General features: G+C 43.2%; 1 protein-coding gene across 4 annotated transcripts in view; it reads left to right on the forward strand.

Annotated features, from left to right (window-relative positions):
• Positions 1-21,920, forward strand: part of LOC106611507 (protein diaphanous homolog 2) — a 686,561-nt gene that overhangs the window by 334,903 nt on the left and 329,738 nt on the right. For all 4 annotated transcript variants that reach the window (XM_082955835.1, XM_082955838.1, XM_082955836.1 and 1 more), the window contains one exon: positions 17,852-17,950. In XM_082955835.1, the coding sequence (XP_082811961.1) occupies positions 17,852-17,950 (99 nt within the window). The remainder of the gene's footprint in view (positions 1-17,851; positions 17,951-21,920) is intronic.

Raw genomic sequence — 21,920 nt, forward strand, 5'->3', positions numbered from 1 at the left:
CCTTTCTAGGGAGTTTTTCCTAGCCACCATGCTTCTACATCTGCATTGCTGTTTTAGGGTTTTAGGCTGGGTTTTTGTACAGCACTTTGTGACATCGGCTGATGTAAAAAGGGCTTTATAAATACATATTATTATTATTATTATTATTATATATTACCCAGAAAGACTCACAGCTGTAATCACTGCCAAAGGTGATTTTACAAAATATTGACTCAGTGGTGTGAAAGCATATGCAAATGAGATATTTATGTATTTCTTTTGTAATTAATTTGCTAAAATGTATGAAATTTTTTCACTTTGTCGTTATGGGGTATTGTGTGTAGATGGGTGATTAAAAAAAATGATTTAATCCATTTTGAATTCAGGCTGTAACACAACAACATTTGGAATACGTTAAGGGGTATAAATACTTTCTGAAGGCACTGCATGAACAAGTTGATATATGCATCAGGTGAGAAGTGTTAGAATACATATTTGTAGCTTTCCTGCTGTCACTGCCCGTGAGGTTAGGTATGTGTAACTTATACTTTTTCACATTGAACAACTTGAAAGAGACAAGATGAGAGCTTTTCTCACCCTCTATCTTTCTCGTAATGTGTACAAGGAACTATATAAGCAAATGGATGTGCATCAGGTGAAAACCCCTAGCTTCGTTGCCGTGAGCTTTAGTAAACAGCACTGATAAGTGTGCTACTGAGATGCATATTTTGGCATAGTTGCCTCACACCAAAGCATCTACACATTAAAACAGAGATACAAGAGTGGCACTGAGAGGGCAACTCAAAGTAATGGCATCAGTAACCATTTAAGCAGTTAAGTGCTAAATTTATGTACATACATGTTGAAGCATCTAAAGCTCCATATTCCACTGCTTTTTCTGATTGTAGTGGTGGTGTTCTAGCTGCAGTGTTTCCACAAACGTTGGGCATTAATAGCAGATCATATACACCACATTTCTTTAATTCTTTAGTCCAGGATGTTTTGCTGATCATTTTTACCTATTGTGACGGATCTCTCTGCTTGCTTTATAGCGGCTGACATTGGCGTGCCACAGTGTGTAGTCACACTGTGTAGGAGTTCAGCATATTGAGTGGTGTGTGTTCATACTGTACATGCAACCGTGTATGTCTGTCTGTCTGTCATATGACAAATGGATAGATGGCGTGATAGAGGAGTGGGTTAGAATGTATTAGTCTTCAAAAGTATGAATGTCCCCCCTTTTTTAAGTTATTACGTTTCACCGTATTTAGAAATTCTCTCAAGCTTGCCATGATGAATTCCTTTTCACTTGTTTGCCATTTCTTGGAAGGTGTCATCAATTTATCTTAAACATGCATGCACTTATATTTATATATATATATATATATATATAGCATAATGTATCACAAGCAAATGTGAGCATCCATGAAATGTGCCTGACATTTGACACTTGGCAGCAGCTAAGCATATGGTTTTCAGATAAACCCATGTTTACCTCTTGTTTATGGCCATTTGAGATGAGCAGATGGATGTAAAGGAGAGGAATGGACATGGATGGTGCTACATTTATCTGTTGTTTATCATTGCATGCATGCAAAGGGCATATTTGTGTGTGTGTGTCCGTGCATGGGTACATGCCTGTCTGTGTTGAGGTTGATTCAATCCAGCAGAGAGACCCATACCAGGGGTTCAGAAATTCCAAAGACTCCTGACGAGATCAAGGCCAGCCAGTACCACTGCAAGGGTTGTGTGTGTGTGTCTGCATTGCATGTGTGTGTGCGTTGTGTGTGTGTGTGTGTGTGTGTGTGTGTGTGTGTGTGTGTGTGTGTGTGTGTGTGTGTGTGTGTGTGTGTGTGTGTGTGTGTGTGTGTGTGTGTGTGTGTGTGTGTGTGTGTGATCCTGTGTGTGTGTGTGATCCTGTGTGTGTGTGTGATCCTGTGTGTGTGTTTAAGGTTAAGCCTGGTATGGAGCTGCTGAGCCTGGTAAATAAAACAGAGAACACACATTCCAGTGATCACGGTGTGCCTTTTAGATGTGTGTTTGCTCTCATGCAGGCTCCCTTCATCCAACAGCACCTTGTAAAAGGCCTGGAGCCAACACCCTGTTTTGATCAGCCCACTGTAAGTTCTGTAGAGAGTGAGTTTCTCTGCCCTTCACTACTCCTCATTAGGACATTTAAACACAAGAACCAAGTGGAGATTCAAACACGTGGACACCCCCTTGTTCATGGTTAAGTCCTAAATGTCATCATATTCCCTATATAGTGCACTACTTTTAACCAAGGCACATAGGGCACTATAAAGGCAATAGGGTGCCATTTGAGATGCGTCCCATTATCATTTTGGGTGGAGGGAGGGCGGCAAGTGCTTAGTATTCCGGTGCCATCACACAGAGAACTGGAGGCTAAGGGTGAGGAATACGCCAAAGGAGATAACTATAGATCTGTTTCACGTTAAATTGCAGCTGCCTTTGTGCAGGTGGTTCACTTCTCGCATTCCACCTGTAATTAAGCGGGACTTTGAACACAATGCTCTCTGTAGAGAGATCAGAGAGAGAGAGATGCCACTCTTGCCACACAGGCCCGCTTTCAATTGGCCCATTGATCCTCCACGTGCCTCGAAAGGATCCAGCGCTTTGCCATTGTCCTTCATTATCATATTCCCAAGCCACCCCAAGTATTTGTTTTCCTCTCTTACTGGAATGCTGGTGGGAGGGCTAAAACAGTGACTCTGTTTGGGTTGGTTCGTTTCCTGAGTGGAGTTTCTGTCAATATGTTGTGTTTCCTGGTCCAGCAGTGACCCAAGGCCTGCTCGTAAAGGTCTGGTTGTAAACTGATGATGTTTATGGATTCGTTTTTTTTCTGGAAAGCCACTCTTTCTCCAAAGCCACCGGACAGCCACTACAAAAGACTCTGTACCTGGAGTCGGAGTTAGTCAACCCTTTCCCCTAGGCGATAAAGAGAAAGAGGGAGTGAACGAGAGAGTTGGAGAGGTGAAATAAAAATGTCCTTTAATATCGTGATTGAGATAGCCAGCGGTAACCCAATGATTTCTGATGATGATGGGCGTGTGGAGCAGTAACACAGAAATTGGTAAAAGGCCATGTTTGCTCTGTGATTTTTTTTATTTTTTTTTGTTGTTGCTGGAGTTCTCCATTGGCCCAGAGGCTGCACTTTACAAGGCACAACAGAGCACTAAGTGACATCCTGAACCTTCATCGCCCCTTTTACTGCAATTTTAATGCCTTTTACTGCCATGGGTTAACACAGAAATCTAAGAGTAATCTAGACTGAGGTTGTAGCAGCAGGTCTTGCGAACAACTCATAACCCAGCCCGCTGGGAGTGGGGTTGGAACATCGATACCCCTAATTCCAATGCAGTGGAGGTCAAACCCGTATTTACAATCCCACCAGAACAGCAATCAAGGCTTCAGCGTGAGCGGGAATCAAAATTCCCACCCGACACGACAGTAGCAGCGGTTGCTGCACCCTAATGGCTGTTCGAAAGTGCAAGTCTGTCATTTTAACACATTAAGCTTCACTAAAAGTCTTGTCAGTAAACCAAACAAGGGAGACCATAATCAATGTTGCACTTCTAACATGATCTAACGACGGGCTCCGACATCGGTGGAAGCTAAATCATAGGCTATATATGGCATTTAGCAGCCAGCGGTGTTACGGCAGCGTAACCTAGTGGTTAGAGCGTTGGACTAGTAACCGAAAGGTTGCAAGTTCGAATCCCCGAGCTGACAAGGTACAAATCTGTTGTTCTGCCCCTGAACAAGGCAGTTAACCCACTGTTCCTAGGCCGTCATTGAAAATAAGAATTTGTTCTTAACTGACTTGCCTAGTTAAATAAAGGTAAAATAAAAAATGTTAAATACAAAACCGTAATGAAGGATGTTTTAACACTCGGAGCACCTGCATTTCATAACTATTAGAATGGCCCTGACTGTCATTCTGACCATTGATATTTCAGTTGTATAAATATTCCATAATAAATAATAAATTGCAAAATGAATGCATTCATTTTGTTAAAATAAGTGCTAACAAACCTCAGGACATCAGTATTTTTAATTGATCCAGAAGCCCATAGACTGTAAATACAAAAATAAGATGATAGTGTATTTTGTGACTGTAAGACAACAGTTGTGTGGCCATCTGGCCCATCCAAACGACACCTAAACTATATTGGAATTCATTTCACACATATAATAAGAATAATAATGGCCTAAAGACAATTTGAAATTGACAATAGTCTGATGGGTAACACTATTATTAATGATCAAATTGAAAATAAAGAGACTAATGACCAGCACACTGTATATTGAGAAAGAAGGTGAATGCAGCCTACCAAAAATGACTTCTTCTAGATCAGCCTACAGAGGTCCATGTAGGCCAGACATTTTGATTGCTATAAACTTTCAGAAAGAGCAGATTCTAATTAACCTAGTTTTTCCAAACAATAAATTGTGCCGATATCAACAAAACAACAATCAGCTATAGCCATTTGGGAAAAATATCCTTTCTATTTTATTCTGTTATATTCCGTTATATTCTTACTGTAAAATATATGTGTGTTGACTTTGGTAGGGTAGGGGAAAATGAGCGTATGATGTCTGCTAAATGAACAAGTTGATTTCATTGGAATGGCGCATCCATAAAGCCTCGGCTACTAAGCACAGATAAATACAACTCAAAACATGCTATTATGTTATTGTCACGTGTGCTCCGTCTCCGGCCTCTAGGTCACCAGGCTGCTCGTTATGGTGCACACGTGTCACCATCGTTACACGCACCTGCGGGTCGTCAGACTCTTCACTTCCCTGATTACCTTCCCTATGTATGCCACTCCCTTTGGCTCCTTCCCCAGGTGTCATTGTTTCTGTTTCATGTTTGTGTGCTGTTAGTGTTTCTTGTTTTGGATTATGTTTATTTATTAAAACACTCATTCCCTGAACTTGCTTCCCTACTCTCAGCGCATATCATTACAGAATGACGGTTACCCTTAAAGGAAGCATCAGGGAGTGTTTTTTGTTTCGGTGGGAATGACGTCGGGTCCGGGAGCCGCTACAGGCTCTCATGCCTTAGCCGGATCGCCAGGCTCCCCTGCCTCAGCCGGTCTGTCAGGTTCCCGCGCATCAGTAGGGATGACCGGTCCGCTCCTGATCCCTGGGATCGTCCCTTTGGTTGGAGTCCTGCAGCTGGAGCCGAACACGCCGGGGAGGGGGTACCATTACATATGCTCTCTTCGGCGCTCTAGGTCGCCATGCTCCCACGTCTCAGCCGGACTGACAGGTTTCCCGCCCCTCGCGTCGGGGAGGGGGTACTGTCACGTGTGCTCCCTCTCCGGCCTCTAGGTCACCAGGCTGCTCGTTATGGTGCACACCTGTCACCATCGTTACGCGCACCTGCGCGTCATCAGACTCAACTGGATTCCATCACTTCCCTGATTACCTTCCCTATGTATGCCACTCCCTTGGTTCCTTCCCCAGGCGTTATTGTTTCTGTTTCATGTCTGTGTGCTGTTAGTGTTTCTTGTTTTGGATTGTGTTTATTTTATTAACACTCTCCCTGACCATGCTTCCCGACTCTCAGCGTATATGGTTAGTTATTTTGAAATAAATTGTCTGAGTATCATGTTTTTTTATGACCTTCAGAAACAAAATATTAATGAAAGTCTTTGTGTATATGAAATGGGTTTATTAGGTTGACGGCTTTGGTAGGCTATTTTACCAGTAAATGCATACATCATAGCACTTTGAAGATGAAATGCTCAGTTTTTGTTTATGATATTTATCACAAAGTACTGGTAGTGTACAATACTGATATTTACAAAAAAAGGGACAGGTGGATTCAAGGTTATTGAAAAAAAAAATGTAAAACTGTCAGATTGACCGTTTTGGCGGTTCTAGTGTTAAACGATGCATGAGGTCTCTTACTTTTTCAAATGTTTTCTATTCTTTTCTCAAGGCGTCATCCACCATCCTCTCCCTTTGTTCATTTCTGGGACTCAGTTTTTCTCCTCTTTCATTGGTGATTTCCACAAAATCATGTCCTTGTTTTTTTCAGGGGTTCTTTTGGCCCTGGCTGGCTGTCAGCAGGCCTGGTTATGGGAGCCTCACAGGAAGTGGTTAATGCAGAATAGAAGGGCTGGGGAGTTGTTAGCATGTGGGTTTGTTATGCAAGTCCTCAGGGGGGATGGCCTGAGTAACTTAAACCATGAGGGCCAAAGGAGAACTCTATCAGCCCTGGCGTTCTCTCTCGCTCTCCCTCTTTTTTTCTCGGTCTGTCCTTCCATGTCTTTCCCATTACCAGCGGGACCTAGCGCCGATCACATGGAGAACACACCCCACAGCACCACAACAGGGCACCCTGTCTTAACAGCAATAAGCCTCCCTGCAGCATGCATTCCTACTGCGACTTCTGGCCCTAGTACACTCTCCCCATGTGTTCTTACGAGCTCTGATTTCTTTTTGTCCTCATCTTACATTCCCCTCTCTTGGGTCGGTGCACTGATTGAGCATAACTGCCATGTCTCTTTGATCTGTTATGCATAGCAAAAGAGGAGAGAAACAAGCGCAAGAGTTTGCTTATAGTAAGTCAAGGCAGGTATACATTGACAGACGCATCGGATTCAAATGCAGTTCACGACTGAACACCTCTCTCTCTTCTCCTCCCAGATGCTGAATAGTACATCTTTAATCAGGGCATGTCTGCTTTGACACCTACATGTCACCAGAGCATGTAGGACGGGAGGCTGTCTGAAGAATAGTCATCAGGATTTGACGCAGACGAAGCCTTTAAAGCCTCAATCTTGCACTGCAGCCCGGCTGGTTAACAATATACTCAGCACTCAACGGTTGTCAACATTTTTTTATCGTCAGCCAGGGAGATCCGAATGGGTTTGTGCCGTGTGGCAAGACTTGCATTTTAGCTGGAGCTGCTGTTTTTATAGGATTGGGGACTTACAATTATACTGTCTTATCTGCCTCAGACGGTGTTGATTCTCCGGGATAAACCAATTGCTGCTAACAACCGTGGAGCCTCTCCGCCAGAAAGGAAGTCATTTTCTCCCTCCTTATCCTTCAGCAAACCTTGACATTTCCCCGTGCAGACATGTGAAGTATTTCTTAAGTCCTTTCACACCTTCGTAGACAAATTGGATCAACTTATCGGTTAACCTTCAAGTGAAGGGAATAATACTTAACCACATTTCTGAAACATAAACCTTGTAAATCCGAGCTGCACCCCACTGGGTTTTTTCCCTTCGGTTGACAATGCTTTATGTTTGAATAGAGAAACAGTCTGAAGAGCCAAAGCAATATTTCCTAAGCCCAAAACACCAGTGGCTAAATATGAACTAAAAGGGAATGACGGCAGGTAGACACTCAAGTCTACTCCTCTCAATATCACAGAGGTAGAACAAGTGGGCAGGGAGGTAGTCTCACAACCGGTGTGTCAGCACATCATACGGCCACAGGAAGTGATGTTTTAAGAGCCAATTAAGGCTCTCGGTGCAGAAAGGACACACAATACACTAGCTGCAGAGGCCGGTATCCCAGAAGTAATTATTTATTTAGTAGTTATGCTGGGTTATGTGAGCACAGGGTGGTTTGGCTTCAGGATCACTGAAGGAGAAGGCATGATCAGAAGGTGATGGGAGAAGGAGGAAAAAATATATTGGAAACTCCAAACGTGCAGACTACAAATGGACCACTCACCCTTGGTTCACTCGCCATTTCTCATCATGTCTTCATCCCCCAAAATGGTAGAGTGAGAGAGAGAAAAACACTCCATGATAGAAAGGGGCAGATTAGGTTCTGTCAGCTGACAAATGTACAGAACGCAGACCTGTCAAGTAAATTCCAAAGTAGGGCATTCGCGAACGACTACACACATATTAAACAGTGACAATGCATTTGAAATACTCCCACTTGTTCCCTACTGCATTGTATTAGTCCCAGTATCATCAGTCAAACAGAGAATCAGTCATGCTCATAGTGGTATCAACACAAATACTGTTGACCATTGTTAGGATTGTTCCTTTATACTTCAACTTAGCAGTAGCAAAAGTATGGTCTTTGTTAGAGCAAGAAAGAGACAATGAGAGTTTGAGACAATGAACTTGCAATAAGAGCTGTATGCTTGCATCACTGCATATTTGTGTTGTTTGTGTGTGTGTGGTCATTGCATCTGAAGGCATAGTTGGGAAAACAGAGATGGTTAAGGTGAGCCTGGTCCTGCTTCTGCTAGCTGTTACATAGCCCTTCTCTCTCCCTGCTCTCTATACTTTAGCTCTCAGGCTGGATCTGGGCCTGTGTACCGTGGAGCTGGGAGAGGTAATAGAGACTACTGGGACCTCAGTTATCCTGCCAGCTATTTGAAGAGGCCCAGCTTTCTGCTTTCCATCCTGTAGCTGTGACATGAGCCTACTGTAGGCTGCAGCGTTTCGCCTGCTGAATGCTTAAACCCAGCTAGGCAAGGCCTGGGCTTAATGGACGCTGGGGGCACCCGTTTGTAGCATCAGCAACTGCCTCTCCAGGCGCTCAAGCACATTGGGTCACGGCAGGCTACCCCAGAACAGCCGAAGAACATGTTCCTGGAGCTCAACGCTTGTCATGCCCAATCCGCAGGCTGCCCTCATGAGCTCTCTCCAAGACCAACTAACAAGGCCAGGTCAGAGCCTTCCCACACTCTCTTGCTCCCCCAGATAGAGAAGGAAGAGAACAACAAAGTTATCAAAGTCTCAACACTCTTAAATGAAATAACAGAGTTATTAGAGGTCGTCTCGAAGCTGGGGTCAATGACAATCTTGTTTATACTGAGAGACAACTTTTTATTTTATTTTCATATACTAATTTCACTTAGTTTTCCCAAGATTAGGCCTGTTTCATTCTTCTGTCTAATTATTTTCGGTGTAATATCATTTAATTGACTGAAACAGCACTGTGGGTAATGCAATATTCCATCTTTCTTTTGTGGAAGACTGTTTTCATTTCCCATTAAACGGATTCCCCACTCTATGAGATAAGCATTTAGCAGTAGGAGTCAGCAGATCCCCTCCAGGTGGAATATGTGATTAGTAATGCTCCGGCAACTCGTATATGAAACCTCTGGAAGAGTGTGATCCATGAAAGCAATCACGGATGGATGATTCTGAGACATCACAGTGTTAAATCTCGACAATATTTGCTGGATTCTTCAACATGCACATCACATTTTCAGATTATTTAATGATAACATGGGAGGTTACAGGACTGAATTTCCATTTCTGATGGATGATAAGGAACCTCATGTATGAACACTGAACGTCTACCTCTATGTTAGTGGTTGGTGATCCTGCCCATTCCCTCTCATCTCTCCGGTCAAACATTCAGGTCAGAGTAATAACAAAGTTTGGAGGACATAAACCAGAGATCTGTATGAATTAGTTTCTCTCTCACACATGAGATGTAGGAGGAGGTTATCCCACTCAGTTATCCCACAGAGCTCTGCTCCAGGCCCAGCTGTGTCTCCAGGCTGGGCCTCTCCCCTCCTCTCCTCTTCCCATCATACTGAAGCCATTACAGGGCCATGGGTCAGTGTGTCACACTGGGAGATTCCTCTTTCCTTTCAACGCCACCTCCTCCCTCTATCTCCCTCGTCAGTGAGACCTGAACCGACTAGAACCAGCTGCTGAGGGTAAAACACAGGTGACCTTCAGAGAGAGTGACGGTTGAATTGAACACTCATGTTCATTCATGTGGACATTCAGGCATGTGCAGAAGTAGGATTGCACGTGCAAAAGGCACGCACACCTACAGACAGGCACGTGCACGCACACACACACACACACCATGATTTCCATTATCATCAGCAGCCACTTCCCCCACTCCTTGTTGTCATTAAGCATGATGATGATTGCATGGATGAGAGTACAACCTCTCCCCCGGCTGCAGCTCACTTCTAATCGCCTCACCTTGGGTTTGGGGAGTGGTGAGACAGTCGGTCCGAAATGTTCCCGCTGTGAAGGTCAAGCCTGGGCAACAAGGAAGCTGTTATACAAATGGCTTAACTAACTCAGCTCTCAGAGCGAGGATTGATTATACCTATTCAGTCCACCAGACAGGTATTTATTACCAACATCTCTTAACATCAACAAATGAGAGGCTTCTCTCTCTCTCTCTGATTATATGCCCAAATTGCTTCTCTGATAATGGATTGTCTGATGAACGGCTGCTGCACACACACATTTCCAGACCACATAATCAAAAATCCGCTCGACCGATCCACCACAAAAAAAGATATAACAAAATTGGAATGTACATTAAGCTTTTATCTTGCTCCCAGAGTCTTTGTTATGTTGCGCTCAGATTCAATTTGTGCCCCAAAAATTATATTGACTGGTCTTTTTCGATCAATGAGGGTTTGCCAGCTTGCCTTTTTGAGGAGTGGGATCATGTTTTTGAGATCCTAGATTGAGGGAGGAGTGGAGAGAGAAGGTTTATATCCCAATGGTAAATTGGCTTCGGGTTTGATAGATAGACCTGTTTAGCCCTAGTCAATGGGAGAAATTGGACACAGCTGGAATACGCTGGTCAAATGGTGTTTTCAAACCTCAAGTTGTGCTCCCTATTTTTGGAGGTCTCGCGTTCTTTACTCAAAGTGTGATTGTCCAAACTCTTTTTCACTACACCCTATACCTCTATACCTCGCCAACGGACATTTTGCAAACTCTTTGTTCACACACCCTTCTCTCTTTTTTTCCCTTAATACATTTTTACTCATCCACAAAGCACTGCTGTCCATTGACCATGGTCTTCAGGGTAAGATTTCACATCTGTTTTCTGTTTTCGGGGGTGAAATTGTGAGTGCTTCAAAGACAACAGCCCCTGGAACACGACTCACTAATATGCTTGATATGCACTCTGGGTACTTAAACGGAAATATGAAAGAACGCTTCTCAATGACTCACAGGCAATTTGACCACATGATCTCTTGTTAAGAGACAACATAAAAATAGGTCCTACATGGCCATGTAAAAGCTTACCACCACCACTTGTTACCTGTTATTGTATTACATTAAATGTCTAACAGAGAATGTACATTTAAACGCAGATGTCAACTCATTGACACAGACAGTTGCATTGTCTACTATTACACTTACACTGCCAAAACACATCCCTGTCACATCCCAGATGCACAATAAAACAATAGTCCTATATCCAAAGCATTCTGTTAGAGAAACCAGCTGCATCCCAAACAACCAATATCCTTTCAAATAAATCTGTATTTTTTTTCTATTCCGTTAAAATGTTTAAGTATTACACATCTAGATGTGTGAGCTGCAGCTAAAGCAGGCATCGGCCGAGCCCTATGGCTCTCCTCTTCTCAGAATCCATCTCCTTTAGAGGAGCAGGCAGCTCTAGTAGCTCAATCCCCAGCGTGAGTCAGATAGATGGAGGACAGAGCACATGTTTGCAGGCATATTGCACATTCGCGGGGGAATAAATTGCCTCCTGGACAGCCAGACTCCACATTGTCGGGTCCACTCTACGTCAGCCTGCCCTTAAATACACCTGTCATCAACGCTTTCTTCAGTTTCTACTTTCGAAAGGCCTCCCATCGCTCGGCATTGTCATCTGGTGGGTTGTCGTCTGGTGGTGGCTGCGCTCCCTCGGACAAGTTTCTGTCTCAGTCTCAGTCTCCAGAAGTGAACATGTGGTAGTGTTTAGCTTTCTAATGCCCCAGGCCCTTCTGGCCGTTCTTTAGGGAGATTATATCTCATGGAACGCTACCAGCAGAAAGACTGTGGGCCAGTAAACACAGCGAACGCCCAAGTGTGGAAGAACTCTGGTTATTAGGAGCTCCCCAGGGCTAACCTCGGTCCAAAACTCACAGACAAGGCTCACACAGACGCCAAGCCATCTTAAACTGGCCAAATCATTTTCTATTGCTTGTGTCGTTTATGTATTTTTTCAATCCTTCATCCTGTGGTAGGCTCAACTGACCTTAACAAGCTGTTATACTCCCCTTCCACTGGTAATGAAATGTAACTATTATACTGGGCCGTGGTTATCTTGGCATATTAACTTCAGTGTTATCATTTAACGGTGATTTGGAAATAGTTTTCTCTTTTCGGTATCAGTCTCGTATGCATTTCCCTCCCTTGCGAGATATGGAGTTCCAAGAAAGCATTGGGAAACTCTCACTCTTCGTATTACCCTGACACATTCTTTGTCAAGATCAACCAGAAACCTCCCTTTTCCTGAGTGGTCCATCTGGCCTTGCTCAATGCACATGTTTTGCTGTGAATATTAACGGATATGCTGCTGTGTGTTATTTTTCGTGTCCTACAAGTGCTCAGCATGTATTACTAAACTTTGATTTCTGTGTCTGATCGGAGTATTCCATGAAAAACGCAACGAGCCATCTGTATTAGTTTTATTGTTTTGCCGGATGCAATGCCCAGCTTGCTGTCTAGCTTGGTTAACCACATAACCGGAGGAAAGCAACACGGTCCCCACCCTGCTGATTCCCGTTCAAATGAACCTACCACCTGATCTTGTCAATAGCTCTAGCATAGATGCTAAGTGCTAATTTTGTTCGCCAAGGAAAACAATTAATGAAAGCCCAGTGCCTCTCGCTGTTATTCATTTGTGATTAAGATTGCGTTATCATCATGGGCCGGGCCTGACAGCCCCTGTCATATGAATGATATATCTTGATGAGAAATGGGCTCCATGCTTTCATTGTGCCTGACAGCTCCAGCAAACCTGCTGGATGCCAATTTCATCCCCTTGTTCCACCCACCACAAAGCTCTTTCAGAAATGGACGCATGGAAGATTGCATTAACAAATAAGGGGCTCTAGAAGAGGGATGGCACTTATTGTTGGAGTCTTACATCTTAGACACTGGGCAGTCAGTAAAACACGTTTGGCACTGGCAAGTGGATTTATACACTGTCAAGTCATACCCTTGAGGGCAGGTTGAACTTTTTACGGCTTTACTTGGCAGAAGTACAACTTGGACTGTTCCATTCCCACACTCTATTTGCATGCAAACTTTATGTTGGGAAGGAAACAATACTGATGACTAGTGAAATGAGTGTTTTTCTGGTCAATTTTTCCCATTATAATTGGTATAATTGGTATCTATATTTTCTGTTCTTGTAGTAAGCAGCCTATAGTTATCCTGTCCACACTTCCTGGATACTGAATAAACCGGCAGGCAATTTGTGACATCCCCCTCCATGCCCCATCGGTCCCCACATGGATTGGTAAGGAAACATGTGGCGTGCGGCATAATTGAATAAGTGAGCATGTAGCCTAGCAGGAAGCAGCCAGGTAGAAGCGATCACCATCCCTTCCTCTAACCTAGACCGCTGCTGCTGCTTCTAACCTGAGCCCAGCAAGACATGAGAAGTTTGGAATGTGTCTGTTTTTGATTATTAGAGGTGCTTCTTTGCTTTCCGTTTAATATGAGCTGGTGCCGCAAGCCCCGCGGGCATGGGGGCGGGGCTGAGGACAGCTGAGGCACAGACGAATGTGTCGAGAGCGTCCCGCCGAGAGCGCGTGGTACCCAGGTGGGAGATCCAGCTGGCAGAAGGGGGAGAGGGAGAAATGGGATTTGAAGGGGGATCCAGGGCCCCAATATGGCCCATCGTTGTCCCAGTTACTGCCTGCAAAAAAAAATATATATATATATATATATAGGCATCCCAGTGGGGAGATCAGTGATTCCTGATGTTTTATTTTCTCTGGGCCTCTAGTTTCTTTGTCTGAGACTCTGTCTCTGTGAGAAGCACAGCAAGGTTCTTGAATCCCTGCCACCAAGCTGAGTAAAAACGCACTTGGCCCATGAATGAGGCTTGGCCAACCGGCCCACTGCACTTGCCCTGGGGCGTTATGGGTCCGTGATGTCATCACCAGGGGACTTGTCATGAGGCATTTCACCTAATGCATTTTGAATAGCGTGCGCCAAGTGGCTGTATCCAGATGCTGCTGGAAAAAACTGAATGCATAAAATAAGTGGTTGGGCCTATGCTCTCCCATGCCCACCCACCCATGGCTATGCCCTTGCCCAGTCATGTCAAATCCATAGATTAGGGCCTAATGAATTTATTTCAATTTACTGATTTCCTTGTTTGAATTGTAACTCGGTAAAATCAGTGAAATTGTTGCATGTTGCATTTATATTTATGTTCTGTATAATTCACTGTGAAATGCTGTGACACAATATCTTTTCACAGCCCTGTAAAATCAAGGGCTTCTTAAAGTCATATCCTCAGAATACAGTTTCACAATGTATTTTTTTTTTTTGTGGAGGCTTTCCTGTAACACAGTTGTTTTCCAGGAAGAAATGCAATGCCTCCAGATGGAGTGTATGTTCTACAGTGTATTCTACAACCCTTTACCTATTATTCTTTCCTTAAACAGCCATGCAACCATTTTTTTGGCCCATATTTTCATGGAAAACATTATAGGGCGGTCATTATTGAATACTTCTGTAGGTTTTCAAAAGTTCATACATTGTTTCACTCCTACGCTTTGTTTCTATCCACAAGACATTTGAGAATGTGTCTTCTTATCTATCTATATAAAGGTTGTTAGTAGGGAGGAGCACTATGTCAGAGCTCATACTTTAAATAGAATATAACTGAGGTCTGACTCTAGACCAGTTTTGAGAGGTTAGATTATAGTATTGAATCACCCTCCCTATTCCACCTCCCTATTCCAGCAGCACAGTGTAAAGTATAAACAATATCTTCCCTGAAGTGTTATGTTGACAGGCTGCCTGGGAAAGAGGCTGAGGCTGGTTGTGCCTGGCGCCTCTAGCAACATCTTCTCCTCTCTACCGGCTGTTTTTGCCTCTTTGATTGTTTCTTCAAATATGCATATACTTTCTGGGGAGCTGGTTGTTTGTTCTGGGTATTTCCTGGGAGAGTCCCACCTTGGGCTTAAATAAATAGAGGAGTTGTGATGATTAGCGGCTAGGCGTGCTTCTGCTCCCACAAGCCATCTTGAGGGGATGGAAGGATGGGTTGGTTGGTGGGCTGAAACGGAGGAGTCTTCCTCTCCTTCTCCTGATGTTTCCATTGTCTCCACCTGTTACCACTCCCCCCCTCTTCTTCCCTCTCTCTCCCTCCTTGCAGTTTAAAGAGAAGATGCTCATTCCTGAGTGGTGGCTCCCAAGCAAAGAGACTCTGATTTTAGCTCATTTGTATGTGTGTGCTTGCTGGGGTCATTTGAATTAAAATTACTCAATTCAGGAAGTAATTTGAAATAAAAATTCTAAATATAAAAAGGTTTGAAATAAATTGCTTGTCCTTTTCAGTTTATTGAGACATTGGTTTGGAATTTCAGTTTATTTCCTGAATTGACTGACTTTAATTTGAATTGACCCCAAACCTGGTTTGTGCATGCTTGTACACATCTGTCTGTGTCTTTCCGTCTGTCTCTCTGTGTTTTTGCGACTTTGAGTACATGCTTTTGTAAACTTAAGACGGATGATTCGCTGACACATAGCATCGGACACATGGCGTCACCTATACCGTGTGGAATCTCCCTGACTCACAGTCGTTCAGATTGGGGCCGGTCTCCTGAGTCCGACACGTATGATATTAATTCTGTGGGTTGCCTGTGTGCTGCCTGCCTGCCTGTGTGCTAAGTCGAGCAGCAGTGTGTGGCACTCTCCAGGATTACACTGGGAACACAATTATCTCCCTGGCTTTGGGAAGCTGACAGAGCGAGCCTTGGGAAGAGGAGCTATGTTTGTCAACTATCTACCCACATGTACACACACACAGATGCAGACACATGCACACTCATGCAACCACACACACACACACACACACACACACACACACACACACACACACACACACACACACACACACACACACACACACACACACACACACACACACGGGCACACGAACACATGCACACTCATGCAACCACCCACATACACACACACACACATACACACACACACACACAAGCTGCTACTGCAAGCTTGCTTCAGCAGACCAGGGTTTACATTAGTATTATGCATGAATGTGCGAGAAACTGACAGCCTTTGTAGTGTCTCTTTTAGAGGTTGACCGATTAGGATTTTTCAATGCCGATACCGATTATTGGAGGACCAAAAAAAGCCGGTACCGATTAATCTGCAAAAATTATATATATATTTGTAATAATGAAAATTACAACAATACTGAATTAACACTTTTATTTTAACTTAATATAATACAAAATAAAAATCTATTTAGTCTCAAATAAATAATGAAACATGTTCAATTTGGTTTATAAACAGTGTTGGAGAAGAAAGTAAAAGTGCAATATGTGCCATGTAAAAAAAACTAACGTTTAAGTTCCTTGCTGAGAACATGATAACATATGAAAGCTGGTGGTTCCTTTTAACATGAGTCTTCAATATTCCCAGTTAAGAAGTTTTAGGTTGTAGTTATTATAGGAATCATAGGACTATTTATCTCTATACCATTTGTATTTCATATACCTTTGACTATTGGATGTTCTTATAGGCACTATAGTATTGCCAGCCTAATCTTGGGAGTTGATAGGCTTGAAGTCATAAACAGCGCTGTGCTTCAAGCATTGCGAAGAGCTGCTGGCAAACGCAGGAAAGTGCTGTTTGAATGAATGCTTACGAGCCTGCTGCTACCTACCACTGCTCAGTCAGACTGCTCTATCAAATATCAAATCATAGACTTAATTATAATATAATAAACACACATAAATATAAGCCTTAGGTCATTAATATGGTAAAATCCTGAAACTATAATTTCGAAAACAAAACGTTTATTCTTTCAGTGAAATATGGAACTGTTCTGTATTTTATAGAACGGATGGCATCCATAAGTCTAAATATTGCTGTTATATTGCACAACCTTCAATGTTCTGTCATAATTATGTAAAATTCTGGCAAATTAATTACGTTCTTTGTTAGGAAGAAATGGTCTTCACACAGTTCGCAACGAGCCAGACGGCCCAAACTGCTGCATATACCCTGACTCAGCTTGCACAGAACACAAGAGAAGTGACACAATTTCCCTAGTTAATATTGCCTGTTAACATTAATTTCTTTTAACTAAATATGCAGGTTGAAAAAAATATACTTGTGTATTGATTTTATGAAAGGCATTGATGTTTATGGTTAGGTACATTGGTGCAACGACACAGTTTTTTTTGTGAATGCCCTTGTTAAATCATCACCCGTTTGGCGAAGTAGGCTGTGATTCGATGATAAATTAACAGGCACCACATTGATTATTTGCCACGCAGGACAAGCTAGTTAAACTAGTAATATCATCAACCATGTGTAGTTAACTAGTGATTATGTTAAGATATATTGTTTTTTATAAAATAAGTTTAATGCTAGCTAGCAACTTACCTTGGCTCCTTGCTGCACTCACGTAACAGGTGGCCAGCCTGCCACGCAGTCTCCTCGTGGAGTGCAATGTAATCAGCCATAATCGGCATCCAAAAATGCCGATTTACCGATTGTTATGAAACCATGAAACCGTCCCTAATTAATCGGCCATGTGTTGGGTTAAAGGTCCCTTCATCACTTGTTTACTCCTTTCAACACCCCTTTGGCTATTGATGTTTCTCCATATGTGTACAGGTCTTATGCATAGAACCGTAAGGCTCCCATATGTATTGTTACCTTGGGTGCTCTTAATATACAGTTAATGTATGTTTTGTAAAGAAACTGAATAATGGTCATTATGAAAAAAAATGTGAGTTAGAGAAATTAACTAAAGAAACATGTTCTCATTGCTTATGGGTCCCAGACATGCTTGCACTTTCCATACACCACTTCTGTTCATCACAATTGAATATGCATCCCTTCTATTCCTTCTACAGTGAAAAAGGAGGTGGATGAGACAGACGCCAGGATGACCCAATTCAAGAAAAAGGCGAAGGAGCTGCGAATCTTGGACGGCAAGACGGCACAGAATTTGTGTAAGTACTTGTTGCCCCTTTACCAGTCTTGTCCATCTGAGAACCCGTTGTCCCTATGTCCCAGGAACGGTATAATTGAATTGTGAAAACTGGTTATCAAAACATAATTTGAGGCTATTAGCTACTAGAATTTGGGCTGAATTGGGCAAAGTGTATTTTACAAATACATGTTACATTCAGAGGACCTGTGTCATATAACTCAGCACATAGGGGTATTTCACTTTTGGACGGTCAATACCTACTAGCATTTTTGCATTCAGCCCCCTATGGGGCACAGTGTGTTTTATAAACACATATTACATTAAGAGTACACGTGTCATGTAACTCCTATAGCACATTGGCCTATTGCGCTTTAGGACTGTCAACCAATTTACATGCTTATGATGACAAATGTTCTTAGTATCATGATTACACACATTTGCATACCCTACAAACATTTCTAAAGCATTTAACACGTATATTGTTTTACCTGAGCCATAGGTAAGTGCTTTCTTGGATTAAGTCCCAGCCCCCTCTGATACCATTTGTAAAATCAACGCATAACAGGACCAAGAGACAAAGCTGGGCGTTTGTGTTGTCATCATCCCTAGCAGCAGGTGTGGACCATATGCTGCGAGCAACGCCATCACTGTATCTCTCTCCACCTCTAACCTCTGAACATTTAGACTTCTTCCGGTATCACATGAGAAATATATATATATATATATATATATATATATATATATATATATATATATATATATATATATATATATATATATATATTTTTTTTTTTTTTCTATTGTTTGACCAAACTTAATCAGTGCAATGGAGCAATATTCAGTTTGGATTCCAGTTTAACGTTCTCATGGTAGGATAGCCCAAATTCTCATAGCCTGGAATCCATGCTGAATATATTTTAGTTTTTCTGTTGACTTCACTTCTGCAGTGAAATTGAATGTTTCAGGAATCAAGGTAAAACCCAGATGCAGACACATCAAATTGGCAATGGTTTAATATTCCAACAGGGGCAGGCAATAGACAGGTCAAGGCAGGCAGGGGTCAGTAAACCAGAGGTGGGTTAACGGTACCCAACAGCAGGCAGGCTCAGGGTAGGCAGAGGTCAACAATCCAGAGGTGGGGCAAAGGTACAGGTCGGCAGGCAGGCTCAGGGTCAGGGGCAGGCAGAGTTGTCAGGCATGCAGAGTGGTCAGGCAGGCAGGCTCAGAATTAGGACAGCCAAGGGTCAAAACCAGGAGGGCGAGGAAAAGAGAGACTGGGAAAAGCAAACAAGACAAACTGGCAACGGACAAACAGAGAACACAGGTATAAATACACAGGGGATAATGGGGAAGATACCTGGAGGGGGGTGGAGACAATCACAAGGTGAAACAGATCAGGGTGTGACATAAGGATATTCCGTTTGGATTCTAGGCTATATGAGATGTCAGGCTATAGGCTGGCTTTTCCCAAACTTGCTTATCAGCTCTTGCCAAATATTGGTTATCGATAGATGGCTTATACCCTCCCCAGGGGAACCCTCTATCACTTTGACAGCTCCCAGTCCCCCCCTTTTCCATCTTTGCGAATCCTCCCTCCCTGCCTTCACAAAGTGTGTGGATGAATTCATTATCCATGGAGAGGGGTGTCCATGACATAGTTTCTCTGAGATTGATGAGGGGAGCATGAGAATGCAATTTTTATGGCGTTTACCCTAGATATCCCCTACCTTAGATATGCAATACCTCTGATAACACCTCATGCAATATTCATGCTTTAAATGCTAAAATAGCAGGTCACCTAAACTCCACTTCTTCCCTTGTCTATCCCTGTTTGTTGTTTTTACCAGATCTGAAACAGAATACATCAACACAAGATGAATATATTTATGGGGGGAGATACTTTAAATCTCCAGGGAGCTGTTGGGGGGGTGGGGACACAAGTGGGGGATAAACTTGTATGTCAAAATCGGGGGAGATGAAATCCCAGAAATAGCAACTTATCCCCAACCCCCCCTCATTTCCTCCTACTCTCTGACTCTGATAGCAGTTGTGTTGACAAATAGGTACAGTATTAAGTATTGATTCGTATTGTCACTGTTCCTTTGTGATGAACATATCAATGATTTCGTCAGGAGGCAATAAAGTGGATTTTGGTGTTGGGAATGGGGGCCGAGAACCTCACTTGTGTGGGTGTAAGGGGTGTGTGTGCCTGCCTGTTTCTGGGTGCATGTGTCTACGGTGTGTGTGTGTGTGTGTGTGTGTGTGTGTGTGTGTGTGTGTGTGTGTGTGTATCCACATGCCTTCCTCACCATCTTAAATAAGCATGCCCCTTTCAAGAAATGTAGAACCAGGAACAGATATAGCCCTTGGTTCTCCCCAGACCTGACTGCCCTTAACCAACACAAAAATATCCTGTGGCGTTCTGCATTAGCATCGAACTGCCCCCGCGATATGCAACTTTTCAGGGAAGTTAGAAAGCAATACACACAGGCAGTTAGAAACGCCAAGGCTAGCTTTTTCAAACAGAAGTTTGCTTTCTGCAACTCAAACTCTAAAAAGTTCTGGGACATTGTAAAGTCCATGGAGAATAAGAACACCTCCTCCCAACTGCCCACTGCACTGAGGATAGGAAACTCTGTCACCACCAATAAGCCCACTATAATTGAGAATTTCAATAAGCATTTTTCTACGGCTGGCCATGCTTTCCACCTAACTACCCCTACTGCATTCAACAGCACTGCACCCCCCACAGCTACTCGCCCAAGCCTCCCCCATTTCTCCTTCTCCCAAATCCATTCAGCTGATGTTCTGAAAGAGCTGCAAAATCTGGACCCCTACAAATCAGCTGGGCTTGACAATCTGGACCCTTTCTTTCTAAAATTATCTGCCGAAATTATTGCAACCCCTATTACTAGCCTGTTCAAACTCTCTTTCGTGTCGTCTGAGATTCCCATAGATTGGAAAGCAGCTGCTGTCATCCCCCTCTTCAAAGGAGGGGACACTCTTGACCCAAACTGCTACAGACCTATATCCATCCTGCCCTGCCTTTCCAAGGTCTTATGTTGTCGAACTGCTTTGCTTTATCTTGGCCAGGTCGCAATTGTAAATGAGAACTTGTTCTCAACTTGCCTACCTGGTTAAATAAATAAAAATAAAACGTGTGTGAGTGTGTATGTGGGAGTGTGTATGTGGGAGTGTGTATGTGGGAGTGTGTGTGGGAGGGTGACGACGACAACCAGTGTTCCTGCCATGTCTGATTATCACCACAGCAGATGGGTCTCATATTTGGCAGGAAGCAATGACGACAAGGGTAGGGGATCTCACCTCCGGTATGGCGCAGTGACGACTTGGGGGAACATGTGCCATTACACAGCTCCTCCATTCGCCTCCAGTCATCCACAGTCACTCAGCCACTGCCCTTCAACCTCTAATGCCCCTTCAATGAGAGAGAGAGAGAGAGAGAGAGAGAGAGAGAGAGAGAGAGAGAGAGAGAGAGAGAGAGAGAGAGAGAGAGAGAGAGAGAGAGAGAGAGAGAGAGAGAGAGAGAGAGAGAGAGAGAGAGAGAGAGAGAGACTTTTGACTTTTTGTCTTTCTTTACTGAAACATTCTCATTTCATTTAAAACTCACCACCCAACCTCCCCCTTAAAAATAAAACCAAAAATACATCCTGTAATGCATACATGTACCATACTCGCCTTTCCAGCAACCACATGATACAAGCCAACATCACAATACTCAAGACAATACCCACTCCTACAACCGTATATCCAAAACATCTTCCCCAGCTATACAGACAGCCCCCCCAACACACCATATCTCCTGAAACATCTCCACACTTTTTATCATTTTATAGAACTCAAACTCAACCCTAAGGCGCGCAGAGACCATCCCATTAAACAATAATAAAGGGTCTGTTATCCCCCCACCTTTGACCCTGTTCCTCCTTGTTAGCCAAATAGCTAACTTTGCCTGAGCAAACAGAAAATTC

The sequence above is a fragment of the Salmo salar genome, chromosome 09, assembly GCF_965601325.2.
Source record: "Salmo salar chromosome 09, fSalSal1, whole genome shotgun sequence".
In the NCBI taxonomy this organism is placed as follows: Eukaryota; Metazoa; Chordata; class Actinopteri; order Salmoniformes; family Salmonidae; genus Salmo; species Salmo salar.